Below are 18,385 nucleotides of genomic sequence, written 5' to 3'. Positions count from 1 at the left end.
ATAAGGAAGTGCAGGTTAACACAATCATTGAGGTTTTCTTCTATCATGGCGTGGATTTATTTGAGACTATTCTTTGAGTGTGTGTACGTGTGTTTATGCCTCCATGACTTAAGAAGGTGTTGTTGATTCTTTAGGTACTTAAGTTATGGTTTTTCGCACAATAGGTGTTAAGTCCGGACATCCTATTCTTTAGTCTGTTATTTCTTCTTTTCATTCTTCTTCTGTAGTATAAAATTACAGTGAAAACATAATTTGATTACTCTATGACTATTGTAGTTTTTGCCGTTGTTATATTTTTTCCTATCCTAATGCCATTCAAAATAACTGAAGTTGTCTATTAGTTTTGCGGTAAAAGGAAGTGCTTAATTTGATTATAATAAAGAGGGTATTTGATTAACTATTAAAGGGAAAGATAGAGAAAAGGACAATTATGAGGAAGTTAAATGTGTGAAATTGTTTATTAAAACTAATTGTTCTGTTTTACATTTCTTCTAATTTTGGCACGAATGTCTTGATGATTGTGTAGCGGCAACTATTGTATCCATAAATCAACTTAAAGCTGTTTAGTACTCAACAACTGGTTAGTTATATCCCATTAGCATTGGAGCTTTTGCCGAGTTAACCTTCTTCATGAGGTTTTAATTACATAATCCGGTCAAAGTTGACTAAAACTGGTGTTTTGGGAAATCGCATAAATTATTTGACATATATCTCATGTAGATGACAACTGTAATGACTTTTATAAAAATTCGTTTGGTGTAAATGTGCTGTAATAAAGAAATATTAAGTCAAAACTCAATCAGCTCATCTCCTTTCCAAATGTCAAATTATAAAGGAATGCCAGGGCCTCTTTGCCATTCTACCGTCGATCTCCTCTATAATTTGGCTTCGGAAAGCAAAGAATTGATTGAGTCTTAGCTTTTAGCTCTTCTGAGCTGCGAAGCCTGATCCACAGTCTATACAGTCGGACACTCAGCCCAAACTAGTTAGCCCTAACTATTTAGTTTGCTGTCAAATACATTATTGTGGCATGAAAATACAAAGGAAATCAAATCACAATAATGAACAATCTATTTTGTTTGTTGTCAAAAGTTCTTAACAGAACTCTGAATGGCCGACTGTATAGACTGTGGCCTGATCGATGGTTTCATTCGCTCTTCTTATCCCCATTGAGTGTCATTTATCTGTTATGAGGTAAAAATCTACCTTGTAGTCCCTAAAACAGATCAGCTGTTCCTTATGTAACTGTCACCAAAATGTTTCTCCGTGAATCTTATAGTAAGTTTACATTTACGAAATCCACTCGATTTCAACTGTCAAATCCATTGCTTAAACGTCAAATCATGGCACAATAATACAGGTACAACGGGGGAAACAGCTGATTATCACACTAGTTGTCAAAATGCATTATTGTTAATAAAATCACATACAGAATGTAAACAAGCAATTCACAGTAATGCGTTATTGTGAACAATTTTGACGTTTGGTATGATTTGATGTAACACCTTCTTAATCCAATGTATTCCAAATGAGTTTTAATTTAACGTATACACAAAGGAATTGACTGTTTAAATCGAGTGGATTTTGTAAATGTAAACAAAGCATTACTCTGAGTGCTTTTGAACAAAAAGAAACACCTTTCGTAGTAATAAAATCTACCTACCCCTTTCATCAAATTAAATGTTCACACCTATTTTTATTAAAAAAATATGTATACTTGTATGTGTTAAATGCTAATTAAACACAAAAACCAACAACAACAAAAACCCGTAATTTCGTTGAAGGGATGATGGCATTTAATTGGAATCTTTAAATGTATGCGTCGACTGATATTTATAAACAAATACTTTAACACACACGCACCTCCAATGACAACAAGAACAAGCAGCAGCAGCAAGACAGGGAAAACAAGTCTAACCGCCAGACCAGAGGTGTCAAATTGTTATGGTTCACAAATGGCGGTTATTTTTATAAAAAAAACGTGTGTTTTATTTTTAACTCGGAGTTAATTTAAAATGGAATAGAAATTAATGGAGAAAGGTATAAAGGGGATTTAAGACTTATGAACATTGTGTGGTGTGGAAAGATTTGAACATAACCTTTAAGGCCTCGACACATACGGTCCGTTCGCGTTACAACAATCACATGAAAACTTCAAAGACAAACTTGGCATCACTTGCACTTTTTTCATGTGGTTGTTGTTTTTAACGCTTGAGGCGACTTACGACGACCGTATGTGCCGAGCCCTTTATTATACATATCTCTAAAATTTTAGTATTTTTAAAAGAATTTTTGCAGATTTACCTATTATTTAACGATGAATCAATCAATGTGATCTACCTTAATATTGATCAGCTGATAGTAGTTTAAGTAGCAGCTGTTGTTTTAAGGATTGTTATTGTTATGATTAAGAACATATTAAGTAAACAAAATCTAGGATTAAATACCGTTATCTTTAATTATATAATATAAAAGCACGAAGATTATGAAAATAATGTCAGAAGTTCTACAGAGCCTAAACCGATTTTACATTCTACTAAACCTATAGAAGCTTTTTTATTCGAGCTGAAAAACAATTTGCACTGTTAACATGTTGTGCTGCAAAGCATATAAAACCAATAGTGCCAAGTGGCGTTTGTATGCGCCGTCAGCCTACATAAACAGGTCCTATTGAGTTAAAGCACACGCATTTATATGCTGGTCATAAGTAGACAAAGTAGGAGCATATAATTGAAGAATATGTCAGGAATCCACAGAGAAGTCGAAGAGGAAGACGCCCACTCCACACTTTGAGATGACAAATCGAAGAAGATCTTAAAAGAATCTGTGAATTCCACAATGCCAGCTTCAAGAACTCGATATCTAATGCCAGAACTAGGGGAGAAATAGGAGTTCAAGTCATGATTTGATTTTGAAAATCATCTGCAGTATTTCGACAATTTTCGACGACAGTACTATAAAAATTGATCGAGGGAAAAAAATCAGCATTGGCTCAGTCTTTCCTCATTCATGCACGTTAGTCGATGGTCAGACTAGCAAGGTTTCATGAAAACAAGTTCGTTAAAGTTTCTTTTCAAATTTCGTTAATGTCCACACACGTTAACGCGAAATTTAAGATCTTTGCGTGTCCTCTTTATTTTACCATTCGCGTTTGTTGTGTTTCTCATGTCAATAAAAACAAAAAAAGACATATGTAAATAAACCAAAAAACAACACAAAATAACTAACATTAATAATTAAATTAATATTAATAGTTAAATTTTCACTATTTCATTAATTAAATGTTTTTATTAAATATATTTATGTTTGTTTTGCTGTTAACGTTTGCTTGAGAAAATAAAAATGAAAGAAAATTGAAGAAAAAATCTTGCAACGAAGAACAAGAAGAGGCAACACAACAAACACAGAAAACCATGTACATGGGTTTCACTACTTCATACCCCTCGCCTATAAACTTGACGTCGCCATGTTGAAATCGTGCTAGTCTGACCATCGACTTAAGAAATATGTAGAAATGTATAACTACAGACTTCAATATGACCATCAACAGAAATTCTACAGAACTCGACGGATATACCCAATACAAGTAGTTGAGGTATTGGAGTTCTATTCAGTAGTTCAATAAATAAGCTGGGCAATGCGACTCTGGAAAATTGAAATCTCTGTAGCTAAGGCCATGTTTATATTATAGCCTTTTGGAGGGTTAACGTTCTTAATGAGGATTTTTTTTGACGTATACGCAAAGGAATTGACATTTGAAAGCCAGTGGGTTTGTTAAATCCGGATATATATAAACGTACTATGAAATTTGGAAAGACGAATTCAACTTCGAAAGACAAATTAAACCCTACAGCATACAATGAGTCCATAAACATGAATCCTATTCAAAATTATAAATAAATATCAGCTAGAGACGGAACGCAGAAGACCGGTGGAGAAAGTATTTCAGTCACGGGAAGGACATGCATGCTCTTCACCAATTCTAGATGGATGAGTGACTTGCACATTGAATTCTTCTGGTTAACGCCTAGACTGTGCTTGATTAATCAAGGATTTTAGCAGTGGAGATGTGCCTGCATATCGATGACATTTAAAAATACGAAAAATAATATTCTACAGTTTAAATCCGTATTCGGATTCAGAAGATAATTACAGAGCCAGAGTATAATCTTCCTATCAAAATTGCGAATATTATTCGTTAATTTGAGGATTCATAAGTGTGGGCGAGACCACTGCAAGTTTTTCTGGGAGCAATCAAAGTTGATTCAAAGACGTACGGATATGAGAAAATCACAGATCGTTCTCCCAGTATTATCCCAAAAAAGACGTCGAAACATTACCCATCGATTTGGGGATCTTGAACATCGCTCCATCTTCAATACATTATTAAGTATGAATGTGAAGATGGGAACTTAATATGTACATCAACTTGAGCTGGACCTTTACAAAGACTTCTTGGAAGGTAGAAATTTCAATTTAATTTCACATGTACCGACGTATCTAATCTGAGGTCATTTTCCTAGAAAAATTTTGCGATTCAAAGGTGAAAGGATAGACAAAAATCCTTGATGTTTCTCCTAGACCAAAAAAGCTTTCGGAACCATCCGTCGATTTGGGAATTTAGAACTTCCGTATCCTGAATGCGATATTTAGGAAAGTGGTAAATTAAAAGTCAATTTCAAGACGTGAGGAAAGTAAAGAGAGCTACGATGTTAAAGCCTCGGTACATAAGCGGCTGGCTTTCTTGCTTAAGTTATTACAGGTAAAAGACTAAAACGCAAAGGGCAAATTAGTTCGAGGATTGCTGTTCTTTTTTCCTTTACCAGAAATGACTGAAGTCAAAACTCAATAGATTTTTGTTGTTTATTGTTTCCGCTTCGTTTTCTTGGTTAATTCATTTCTGGCAATAGAATAAAGAACGGCACGAACCAAATTCTAAATAGGTTGCTGTGCAATCACCCTAAAGTATCGGCCTTAGTGACGACTTACAAAGGATTTGTTGATCCAGACATGGTCGGACCTTGAATGCTCTGAAGAAAATCAAGAAGAAATCCAAAAGTCTCAGTACATTAGCAGCATGGTATTCTTGCTTAAGTTATTTCTGACGAAAGAAAAAGGAAAGGCAGAGCCAAATTCGAACTAAGTTGGCCTTTGTTTTTTTATTCTCTCTTCAAAAGAGACATAAGAAAGAATGCATGCCGCTTATGTACCGAGGCCTTAAAAGGATGCATGGCAATCTTGCTTAAGTTATTTCTGATAAAAGAATAAAGGACTGCCGAGCAAAATTCGATCTAAGTTGCCCTTTGACTTTTATCAGAAATTACTTAAGCAAGAATACCAGCCGCCACTGCCACAAGTTGGCTACTTTCTGCCAACCTGAAAAGAATTTCTTGTAGTGCCGACAGAAAAACAGTCGGGAAAGCTGGACCATATGTTAACCTATGAGGGAGTTTTGTGTCAAATTCGATACTATTTGGATATTGTTTGAGATTTTTTCGCCTTCACTTCGTACTTAAGACACAACTTTTGACTTATGATGACAAAAATCCCAGCCTTTATGGTCTGATATTATTCGTCAGAAACAATTCCAATCATTCCACAGATCTGTCATAACGAAGCTTTTGTTATTCAACCTATTCATGAAGATAGCTAATCAAATGCTGGCTCTTTCTTTAATGTTTTCAATGGCTGTCCCTTGACGTTATTATACATACGCCCTACATAAAAGTGAAACATGCTCTGAATATTCTTCTCATGCTAGAAACTCTCTATCGTTTTTATGCTTTGTGTCATTTATGCTATAAAATGTTTTGGAATTTGATTAGCGCGAAATAAAAGAACCGCCGACTTTGGTAGGATGCCTTAGAAATTAGCGCTTTTCTAGCTTTGAACTAAGCCGACTTCTTTAAACTGCCTTTGCATGGTTAGTACTTCAAAAAGCTCCTACTTATTGTCATGTGGATACTTCCTTTAAACCGCAAGCATGTATTTAGGCTGGCGGTTGCCTTTTTAGTGTCTTGTCGTATGGTAATTCTCTTTAAACCCAAAGTATACTTTTAGTTGGCCGCTGTTGTTTTTATTTCTTTCTATTCATGCATGGCGTTCTATGCATAAGGCTTATTAGAGTTGCCACTTGGTTGGCTTTTAGTTATAAAGTGAAAACCTCTAGCCAACATATCTTAACGAAAAAACCAAGTTACATGAATGCATTCTATGTAAATAAGAAGAGCGAATTATGTATTCATAAGCTTTATAAGCTTATTTTGTTAGGGGCGGCATTGTTTCTAGACAAAATACACAAGAAAAACAACAAGAAGAAGACTTTAAGAATGGCAACAGTCTTGAAAAAAAGAAACGCACACACAAAGGTCTTGAGAAATCTATGAACGGATGAGTAAAGCCACCATACGGCCTGATGGCCATATGCAGGGACCATTTCAAAAGGTCTTGGTTACAGTTAGGAGGCAAAACCAAAACCGACCCTATGTATATATGCCTTTCTCCCACACACATGTGTGTATCTTTCCCCTCTCCTCCCACTTCTCTTTACTGTGTATTTTAACAAAATGTTGCATTTGAAGTGTTGTTGCATCTTAGATAGCTAAGTTAGCCCACTTGTGATAGAATGTGGTTGAGGCAATTTTTTCCACATACAAAAATATATACATAAATACACATGTGTGTATATATGTATATATGTATATTTGCCATGTAAATCTGTATGTATGATAAATGTCTGTTTCTTCGTCTTTTTTCTTTGTTTGACATTGAAGAAACCACCGGCATTGTTTTGTGCATGGCTAGCTAGGCTGGCGCCCCCAAATGTTACCTTTTTTTTCATTTTGTTTCTTATTGCCTTTCTTAGAGTTTTTTTTTTTGCATTTTGTTTGGATCCCGCTTTTATATATGTTTGTAAGCTTGTATCTTGTATTTCTTTTGTCTTTGCGTCAAGTACATCCAATGGATGGGTTAAAAAATGTCTAAGAGTTCTGCACAGAGTGCATGAAACCAAAAGAGGCAACTGCAACATCTTATATCATACCCAGACACACACCCAACAAGAGCAGCGACAAAAAAAACAAATGACAAAAGCCCGTATATGCACTAATTAGCTTGAGATCTTGAGTGTAAAGCTAATCAAGAGGTAGGAGGAGGTTGGGGAAATTTCAGGAAATTGCATGCAGTCTGAAAAGGAGAGCAGTTTGATGTGCCTTTAGAATGGAGAAGAGATGTGCGGTAAACACTTCAAAAAATAAATGATTTTAGTATCAGATATTAAAAAAAATTACATATGTATCTCCTGCGATCACTAGACAAGTAGAACTGTTTTGTAATTTTTAAAAATAGCTTATAATGACATTGGCGGCAATTCCAGTCCTCAAACTATTCAAAAGAACATTATATTTCTTTATCTTAGTAGGACCCTATAGAAAGCAATCTCGAAGAATCAATCTTACTCCTATCCGCCACACCGATCATCTTAATATCGGTTAAAATTTCGTTGTCTGTATCCAGGGATAATCACATTTCTGTAACTTTTAGCAAAAGTCTGTATTGATATTGGGGACAGTCGCAGTCCTCAAACTACTCAAAAAACACACATTTTTATCTAACAATAGTTGGGCAGTAGCTGTCCCCAAACTATTCGGAAAACATAGTCTATTAAGGTCTACACAAGAAAATGTGTGCCCATCTCAACGGGAATATTTTTTTTATATCGGATACCTTATTTCTGATTTTCTGATACCTATATTCTGAATCTACACGATATCAGCTTCATGCTGGCCCTGACTACAAAACCCAAGAGGCTTGTCGTCTTATATTTATTCAACATTCCGATCAAATAATAGTTAAGGAGAATTCATTAAAACTTTTAAAAATATGTGAATTCAAAGGAAGCAATTGAACCTAATGAACCTTCTTCCGCTCTAAAACATTCATTTTGAAACCCGTACCATTTTGCCATCGATATGCGAAGCAGTTGAATCTGTTTAGGCACACAAGAAAATGTGTGCCCACCTCAACGGGAATATTCTTTTCTTTATATGGGATACCTCATTTCTGATTTTCATTTTGAAACCCGTACCATTTTTCCCATCGATATGCGAAGCAGTTCAATCTGTTTAGGCAATTTATACGATATCAGCTTCATGCTGGCCCTGGCTACAAGACCCAAGAGGCTTGTCGTCTTATATTTATTGAACATTCCGATCAAACAATAGTTGAGGAGAATTCATTAAAACTTTTAAAAATATGTGAATTCAATGGAAACAATTGTACCTAATGAACATTCTTCCGCTCTTAAACAATAATTTGAAATGCTTTCCAGACAAAAGTTCTCCACTTATTTGTCGCTTTAAAAAGCATAACAAACATTTTTGTGGAGAAATATTTATATAGACATTGCATTTGAAACTATGCCAACAATTCCAATTTTCTTATTCTCGATCTGCGAGCCCGTTCAATCTGTTTCCGTAAGATATTCCACATCAGCTTCATGCTGGCCCTGGCTACAAAATCCCATGGCACTTGTTTTTAAGTATAGTCTTCAAAATAATAAAAAATAGTTTTCGAATGTTTTTGGAAATATCTCCAAATTCATTTCGCATTATGAAACCATGCCACCCCTTATACATTTCTCTTCAGTTTCATACTGGACAGACAGTCAGAAGGACTAACTGAATCTTGATTCATATTACATGCCACTAAACTAATGGGTCCTAGAATTCCAAAGAAATAATACGTTGAATCTGAATTCAGTATGTTGACCAGACTTTTTCGACTCGACTTCTAAATTCACAATCAATCTCTTGGTGAGACGATAACCTTGGAGCCGGTTGAATTTACTTACGAAATCTAGTCGTCTTTAGCTCACACGGACGATTGAAGGAAGAAAAATCGGAACTTAACTAGCCAAGAAGCTTAAGTGACTTCAAATTTTAGAAAAAAAAATCATTGGTTCCAAATAAAGATACTGTCCATGTCTGGGAAAAGATTTTAAAACTCAACTATCTACGCTTCGTTTTGAGTCTTGACTACAGATACTGTCCATGTCTGGGAAAAGATTTTAAAACTCAACTATCTACGCTTCGTTTTGAGTCTTGACTACAGGTGAATTTGGATTTAAATCATCATCAGGGTCATCCCAGCGATTTCTATGTTTTGGTGAGACGATCATGTTGGACTCTGTTGAACCTATTTATGAAATCTACTCGATTATAGCTTCATAAAGAAGGCTAAAGGAAGGAAAATCTGAACTCAAGTTTCCAAGAAACTAATGAGACCTTGAATTCTAAAAAAAGAGTCTTGGGAATCGATTCACCCCAAATGAAACCATTAGAGAAACGATATCGAAAATCCTAAATGAATCTGATTGCAAAGAGAACTATGAAACTTTTGAATTCCAAAAATATTATTTGAGTCAACTACACGCTTCGTCTTGAGTCTTGACTACAGGTGAATCTGGATTTAAATCATCATCAGGGACATCGCAGCGATTTCTATTTTTTGGTGAGACGATCAAGTTGGAATCAATCTATTTATGAAATCTACTCGATTATAGCTTCATAAAGAAGGCTAAAGGAAGGAAAATCTGGACTCAAGTTTCCAATAAACTAATGAGATCTTGAATTCTAAAAGAAGAGTCTTAGGAATTGATTCACCCCAAACTAAACGATATCGAAAATCGTAAATTGATTGCAAAGAGAACTATCAAACTTTTGAATTCCAAAAATCTTATTTGTGTCGATAAAACTTACGCTTCGTTTTGAATTTGAATATAAGTGGATCTGTATTTAAATACAAAACATACCACAAAGATATCTAAAATACTAAATTAATCTGACTGGGGCTTTTGGAATACCAAAAGTGATATTTCAGGTGCAACATGTAGAAAAGAATTCGATATCTTGCTGTAAGACGAGATAAATACATCCTAGAGAAATTTATTGGCGCATTAAAATTGAAACATCTTCTTGTAATGTCTTTAAATGCCAAATTAATTCTGTGTTTGGACTGATTCCAAAGTTATTTACCTTTCGAATTCCAAAAAAAAAAAAAAGAGGATATTGTTATGAATCGAATCTCCTCACGTAAGACCATTGGTTTCGAATAAAAACACGGTCAATGTCTAGGAAAAGTTTCAGAAACTCAACTATCGGTTCAGCGCTTTGGTTTGAAGTTTGAATACAGGCGAATCTGCATTTAAATAGAAAACATGACACAAAGATATCTGAAATGCTAATTGAATCTGATTGCAAGATACTATGAAATTCCAAAAATAATATCTAGGTGTATGAGGAGAAATGTATAGGGGCATTAAAATCGAAAACTTCTTCTTGTGATGCCTATAAAAGACCAAATTGATTCTGTATTTGGACTGATCCCAAAGTTACTTATCTCTCGAATTCCCAAAATAAAATTCGAGGATATTGTTATGAATTGTATCTCCAGAAATAAAGCCATTGATTTCGAATTAAAACATGGTTAATGGCTAGGAAAATTTTCAGAAATTAAACTATCCGTTCAGCGCTTTGGTTTGAAGTTTGAATACAGGTGAATCTGCATTTAAATCCAAAAATGCCACAACGACAAATGAAGTCCTAAATGCATGGAATTTCAAAGGGGGACTATGGAACTTTTGAATACCAAAAGTCATATTTGAGTCGCTGAACGTCTAGATAAGTTTTCTAAAACTCAACTATTCGATCTACACTTCGCTTTCAATCTTAAGGCACTGCATCCTAGTCGAAAATTTCCAATATTTTGCTATAAGACGGGATGAATACGTCCTAGAAAAATATATTGACACATTAAAATTGAAAACAAGTTCTTGTGGTGCCTTACAAAGGCAAAATAAATCTGATTTCGACTGATCCCAATATACGTCTCAAATTCCCCAAAAAATTGTTATTCAGAAGAATTTTGATTGGACAAAGTCGTTTTCCCGCTCAAAATAAAAACCTTTAGCAAAATTGACGCAAATGTGTATCCAAGTGATTTTAAATCTATTTGGTGATATAGTTTCGAGATTTACTATGTCCGATTCGAATTTAACCTTTACATTCCTAAGTCAACGTCGAACAACTATAATCTTTTAGTCAAACCAATTCTTTCAATGTCTTTTTAAAGCTGCAGCCCAGGTGTGCGCTGGCTGACATTTTCTACGGCTAATATTGGACATATTGGTGTGATTTTAAAGCCTAAAAATCTCAATACAGACAGTTTTTAGGCATGAATTTGAATTGTCATATCAAATTAATTCGCATTGTTTCAGGGCATTATGAAGAGGCATCATAAAGAACTCCTTGGAGACCAAAATCATACATATTTCTGAAAATTTTTAGGAATGAATTTCAATTGGGATGAATTGAAGCGTCATGATATCAGTACGAAACTGGATTCGGACAATTATCAAATACATAGGCACTTCTAAAATAAAAATTGTGTGGTTTCCAGTCAAAACAATCTTCATAAGAAACTCCTTGGATCCCAGAAATGATAATTCGATAAGGGTCAAACAAAATTCTCATGTATCGTTTGCCCCACTTTGTGTAAATATTTTAGAAATGACTTTCAATTCAAGTGCTAATCAATTTGGAGCGATTGGAGAGCTCCTGAAGCCTACACAAATCTCAATTCAGTCAAATCAATTGGGATGAATTGAAGAAATAATGAAGCCAAGAGAATTCTAGATTCAAACAGTTTTTTTAGGAATAAATTTCGAGTCGGATATAAAATTAATTCGAAGTGATTGAAAGCGTCATGAGATCTACACGTGTTTGAATTCCTTCTAATCAAAACAATCTTCATATTTTGTTGGAGATTAAAACTTGGACGCCTAAAGGAAACACTGAAATGTGATATATAGTCTATTTGGTGCAAATATTCTTAGAAATTAATTTCAATTACGAATCAATTTTGAATAATTTGATGATTTACACAAAGCCTATATAATTCTGAATCCGGGGAGTTTCTTAAAAATAAATTTCCATTCTCGTACAAAATTCATTCGTTTGCATTCAAGGCATTATGAGATCTACACGAATCTGAATTTGGACAGTCACTGAACTATCGATCAAACTCTAGGATCGCAATAATGACATTTCTAGATGGTTCCCAGGTAAAACATCCTTCATATTTTGAAGAGACCGAAAACTCGGTGAACTTTGCAAAGTTCAAAAGAAAAATTCCAAAAAAGATCATTGGATCTGAACGAATCTGAATTCAAACAAATATCAAAACGGACTTCTATAACTTATAGTCAAAAAATCTTCATATCTTGTTGGAGATTAAAAAATTTAAGGCTTTAATGAATCTGATATACGAGTATTTTAAGGTTCACTTGTTTCAAATACTCTTAGAAAAGAATTTCAATTCTTACACCAAATCAATTTGGATGGATTCAACTTATAACGAATTTGAATTCGGACAGTTTCTTAAAAGTAGATTTAAATTTCCTCACAAAATTACACACACACGAATCTAAATTCTGAACGAACTACCGAAGAAACTCTTGGATCCCAACAATTATTATTCGAGAGGGTTCCTAGTTAAAACTTCGTAGCGTGGAAAAGATTGGTGGAAGAATTGGTTGAATTTGAAAATTTCAGGGGAAGAGTTCCTTAAATAGACATCCTTTTGGTTTGGTAATAAGTTCATTTCAAAATTGTGACATTCTTCTTTTAAAGTTCAGGATTTGCAGTGCAAATCAATTGCCTACCTAATACTTTACTATTAAATCCCAAAATGTAAAAATTAAAAACACTTCTAAACTTACCCGCAAATTGTGTACCAAAATGCTGTTGAAAGTGGCCGCGAAATTCATGCGGTGTACTAAAACCCGGCGGTAGAAATCCCCTGAGATAAGCGGCTGCAGCCAGCGTTGTCATGTGATGATGATGAGCGGCCACATTTAGCGGTCCAGCATGATCGGCAGCATAACCGGCGGCCGCATAAAAATTCGCTGGATTAAACACGGGCAATTGGACATGGGCAGCGGCGGCTGCAGCTGCTGCTGCCGCCGATAAACGGGTTACATCCGGTGAAATGGAACGTGAATCTCGATGACGTCCCGGTGTTGTTGTTGAGGAGGCAGGTGATATGGGGGCAGCATTTGTACAATCATTAGGTGTATGGGCTGGTGGGGGTGATGAGGTGGATAAACGTTGTTGTTGTTGTTGCCCCTGGCCCTGGGCGGAAAGATGTTGCGATGATGAATTATTGTTACCGGCCGATGACGATGAGTTGTGTCCCGAGGAGGGTGGAGGTGTACTAACACTGGGAGGCAGGGCTGCAGCGGCGGGATGTTGATGCAAATGTACTGGATGGGCATAGCCGGCGGCTGCTGCAGCTGCTGCTGAACCAACACCTAGGCCCAAAATTTCTTGTATGGCAAATGGGGTACGCATTTTGGTGGCTTGCATTGCTGGCTAGTTTTTAAATTTGAAAGAAAATTTTTGTTGTTTTTGCCGACGGCAAAAAAATTGGTTCCTCACAATTTTTCTTTTGTTTCAAACTAGCACAAAAACTCTTAAAATCCAATTGATCGTTTAAAATTGTTGTAAAATTTCCATAATTTTTTAGTTTGATTTTGTTTATATGTATTTATTTTTAATAATTTATTTATTTTTGATAACTTGTTCAAATTTCACAGTGTTTTTCATAGCTTGTCTTGGGGCTTTGCAATTTAAAAATAGCAATGCCTACTTTTAGGCTTTTGTTATATTTTACACTTGTTGTCGTAACTTTTGTTTTTTTTTTTTTTGTATTTTTAGTCACTTCTATTGATTTTTTTTTATTAAATATTGCACTTTTTAATTTTTATTTTTTTTTAAGAAATTAATCTCCGCACGTGTTTTTTTCCATTGAGTGGCGTTCTTTGTTGGTTTTTTGTTCGTTTTGTATGTTTTTTTTTCAATCCTAAAAAATCGCGTATTTATGATTCTGCGACACTTGATTTTCCGTTATGCCTCAGAGCTGTGTAGCAAAAATTCTTGCTCAGCTGTGTTAGTTGTTTGGTGGAGTGTTGTTCTTTTTGAACTGACTGTTATTTGTCGTCATTGATTTATGTATGAATGTGACACGACGACGACCACGGACGATTACAAACAACGTTTTGTTATGCTCAAAGTACCAAAATGAACTGAAGCCATACAACTGAACAGAGCTCGCAAAAAGAGTCGCCGTCTCATCATCCATCCATTCATGATGATGAGTAGATGTGAAACAAATCCCCCGCATACAAAAGAAAAACGCCATATTTACCCTTAAATGAAACACACAGCAATCCATAGCAATCCAAGCCAATCCTTAAGGTTAGAAAGAAACAACATGATAAGGCTATTACCTTTTAACTAATCAGAATTCTCATAACGCACTAAATAATAATAATGACAAGAGAGAGGGGCAATTTGTACATCACAACTCATGGCATAATTTCCAATTAGATATCTCAGGAAAGTATCTGAGAGATACTTTGATGAGATATATATTCCCATACAAAGATTCTAATTTGTCCCTTAACGGTTAGATACCGTTACCTATCTCTTTCTCTCTAACCTCACAATATATGACATTGTACCACTCTTTTCTTATTGCAATTCCAGTAAAAATTCCCCTTAAATGGCTCAATTCCATTTAGAATTTCATTCTCTTCGGAAATTATCTCAACTGAGCATTGAAATCGTCAATGGAATAAAAATTCTTTCTTTCTTCTTGACAAAATCATGCCATCTTTTTTACTCTAATCGAATCTCTATGCACTGGAAATACATTAAACCTTGTCGCACAAGTGCGAAAGAGCTAGCAAATGTTTAATTTGATTATGCTGCTTCCGTAGTAGTATAACCCGTATCATTATTATTTTATTAACAACCATCCATCCATTCATTCATCTGCTTTGCCGAATAAAATTTTTTAGCCGCATAACTGGCATTCAGTTTTGCTAATAATTTGCCGTTGTTTTTTAATTTTTTCTTTTCGCTGTGGAAGAGATCTCTTTAATTCAGTTTTGATTAATTGAAATGATAATTTAAAGAGCAAATACAATAAATTAGAAATTTAGTAATAATGGAATTTTTGTTGTGCGTAATAAACAAATAATTGGAATAATTTGTGCAATGAAAAAATTAATTTAACTTATGGGAAATCGTTGTGTATGATTGTATAAAATATGACAGTTAAAAAATAATAAATATAAAGTACTGTACTACACTTATAAAGGATTAAAATACTTACAAAGGAATAAAAAATTACCAACCCATGCCAAGGATTTTTTTGTTTTTCGCTGCTTATGCGCATATTTAGTGTAAATTGTTTTTCTTCTTCAGGCGTCAAGGAAATTCCAGATTTATTTACAGAAAAAATTACATGGATTGAATTGAAAAGTTTTGGATTTTATTTTTGTTTCAAGGATTGTGGCTCTTACCCCCATTATTACAAGTCTTCTTATGTTATATTTTGGATGTACCGAACAGATTTAGAGCGTTCCGCTCAACTTAAAGTTAAAATTGATAATTGAATTTCAAGGAGGAGCTTCTTGGCATTAACTTTCAATGAAAAAAATGTATTTTTAATACCTCCAAATTGGTTTAGTTTGCGTTTTCAAATCCATCAGATAGTAAAAGAACACAAATAATAATGGCCCTTAGTTGTATAAAATAAATGGTGTCAAAAATATGGGGATTTCTGAGCGAAATCGGACACTTTTTCAAAAAGAGGTTTTTGATTTCATTTATTTTTTGCTGTGATGATGCTGCTCATCTGCAAAACATTTTAGTATATTTTCAGATTTTTTTTTTTTTTTTGATTGAAGGTTCCTGATATTTCGCTCCTCGAAAAAGTCGAATTCTGTAAAAATTATATGCAAAATTATATGTAATGTTATTAAATACAACGTATTATTTTTTTTTTGGTAAAATAACATATTTTGCACAGTTGTATATAGGAAAAACTTTAGTGACAAATTTTTAAAAATTTAGAAAAACTAGTAATTATGCAAATCCGACTACCAAATAGGACTTAAAATATTTGTAATTAATCCTAGTTTAATACAAAAAAGTTCCAGAAAATCGAGGAGTGCAATCATTGATAAAAAATGATTTTAAATATTAAATCGTGAAAATTGCATCCAAGCCCCCTATGCAAATTTTTCTTTCTATTTTTTATTAGATAGCTGATAAGAAAATAAAAAATACAATAAAGATTTTTCTATTTGGATCAATATTAAAGAAGTTATGACTTTTTGACTTTTTCAAGGCGTTATATCTCTGGAACCTTTTGTCAAAAAAATCTGAAAATATACTAAAATGTTTTGCTGATGAGCTGCTTCACCACAGCAAAAAGTAAAAGAAATCAAAAACCTCATTTTAAAAAAGTGTCCGATTTCACTCAGAAATCCCCATATACCTATTAGGAAGGGACGATTTGTATGGAAGAGAAAACTAGAGTTGGGTAATCTAGTTCCTTGTACGAGTTCCAAAACGTATGAGTAACATCATGAAATATCTTCTTCTTTATTTACTCATCCGTTATCCGAATATAAGTGATCGTACAATTCATTTTGTTTTTTAATATTTATCGCATTATATTTATGTTATTGTATAGTGGTTGTCAGCTCTCTGTGTCTTGCAGCATTCAGCACATCAGTTTCATCGGTATAACCTGTCCAATCAATGATGTTTTTGAGCCAGGATGTTTCTTTTCTTCCTCCAGCACGCCTTCCATCAATTTTTCCTTTTAAAATTGCTTGTAAAATATTGTATTTGTTGTTCCTTAATACGTGTCCAAGATACGTTATTTTGCGCCTTTTTATTGTTGTTATTAATTGTCGGCTTACATTCATCCTTCTTAGTACTTCGTCATTAGAAATTTTCGCAGTCCATGGTACTTTCAGTACTCGCCGGTAAATCCACACTTCGAAGGATTCCAATTTTCTTTCATCAGAGGATTTGAGCGTCCAAACTTCTGTTCCATATAGCAGCACCGAACAAACATAGCATTTTATAAAACGTACTTTCGTTGTTACGTTTATGTCATGGCTTTTCATAAGTTTTTTGTATTTACAAAAAGCATCTCGCGCCATCTCTATACGACTTTTAATCTCTTTCGAGGGATCCCATTGGTGGTTTATCAGTATCCCTAGATATTTAAAAGATCGCACTCTTTCTATTGCTGTACCTTGTACTTTTAAGGTGACATCTGCATGGCCATATATTTCGTCTTCTTCATGTTGATTTTAAGGCCATATTTCTCACTTACACGTGCAAGTTTCTCTACAAGTTTCTGGAGACCGGATATGCTTCCAGCCAGTAACGTGGCATCGTCCGCATACCTTATGTTATTGACTATTTTCCTATGTATTTTTCTTCCGACGTTTTCTCCTTCTAGCGTTTCTTGGAATATTTTCTCTGAATATACATTGAATAATAAGGGAGATAGAAGACAGCCCTGTCTAACACCCCTTGAGATGACAATTTCTTTTGTTGGTTCTCCACTTACTTCAATTCTTGCCGACTGATTCCAATAGAGACTTTTTATGCACATAAGTTCATTGTCTTGCATTCCTATATCATGTAATATTTCCATTAATTTATCGTGTTTGACGGTATCGAATGCTTTTTCGTAGTCAATAAAACGCATGAATACATCTTTCTGGGCATCCCTACATTTTTGTGTTATAATTTGGATGCAGTATAATGCTTCTCTTGTACCCATTCCTTCTTTAAACCCAAATTGGGTATTTCCCATGTGTGCTTCACATATTTTGTATATTCTACTATGAATAATTTTTAGAAATATCTTCAAGGCATGACTCATTAAGCTAATGAGTCTGAAGTCACTGCATTGTTTTGCATTATTTTTCTTGGGTATTGCGATGAAGGTTGATTTTAGCCATTCTTCTAGATAGTCTCCAGTGTTGTATATGTAGTTAAAAAGGTTGACTAGTGGGTGTATATTGTTGGAATCAATAAGTTTCAGTAATTCTGATGGGATTTCGTCCGGTCCTGTAGCCTTTTTGTCTTTCAATGATTTTATAGCGCCTTCTACGTCGCCCTGCGTTATAGGCGTCCCTCTTCTTGGAATTTCCGAAACATCCTCATAAGGTGATCGTTCGCTATCAGTAAAAAGATTGGTAATATATTCCTCCCATATCTGCTTCCTTCCCTCCAAGTCAAAGACAGCTTCATTGTTTTTGTTAATTAGAACTGGATTCGTTATTTTCTTTCCATATACTCCGGCGGCTTCCTTTAGCTTCTTGTGGAGGTTAAAATCATCGTGTATACTTTGTAGAAATTAAATTTCCTGGCATTTGGCATTCAAATTAGCATTTTTGGCTGTTCGGGTCGCACATCGTATCTCCTTTTTTATATCCCAGTATTTTTCA

General features: G+C 34.5%; 1 protein-coding gene across 1 annotated transcript in view; it reads right to left on the bottom strand.

Moving 5' to 3' along the window:
• The window catches only part of Vsx1 (Visual system homeobox 1), a 44,774-nt gene extending 30,537 nt beyond the window's left edge, over window positions 1-14,237 (bottom strand). The window contains exon 1 of the mRNA XM_073972552.1: window positions 12,779-14,237. Coding sequence (XP_073828653.1) covers window positions 12,779-13,424 — 646 coding nt within the window. The 5' untranslated portion in view covers window positions 13,425-14,237. The remainder of the gene's footprint in view (window positions 1-12,778) is intronic.
• Between the last annotated feature and the right edge of the window lie 4,148 nt (window positions 14,238-18,385).

The sequence above is a fragment of the Musca autumnalis genome, unplaced genomic scaffold, assembly GCF_047663935.1.
Source record: "Musca autumnalis isolate F117 unplaced genomic scaffold, ASM4766393v1 scaffold_3, whole genome shotgun sequence".
NCBI classification, from domain to species: Eukaryota; Metazoa; Arthropoda; class Insecta; order Diptera; family Muscidae; genus Musca; species Musca autumnalis.
The sequence above is the reverse complement of the archived record's forward strand: the minus strand, read 5'-3'. Positions and strand labels throughout refer to the sequence as shown.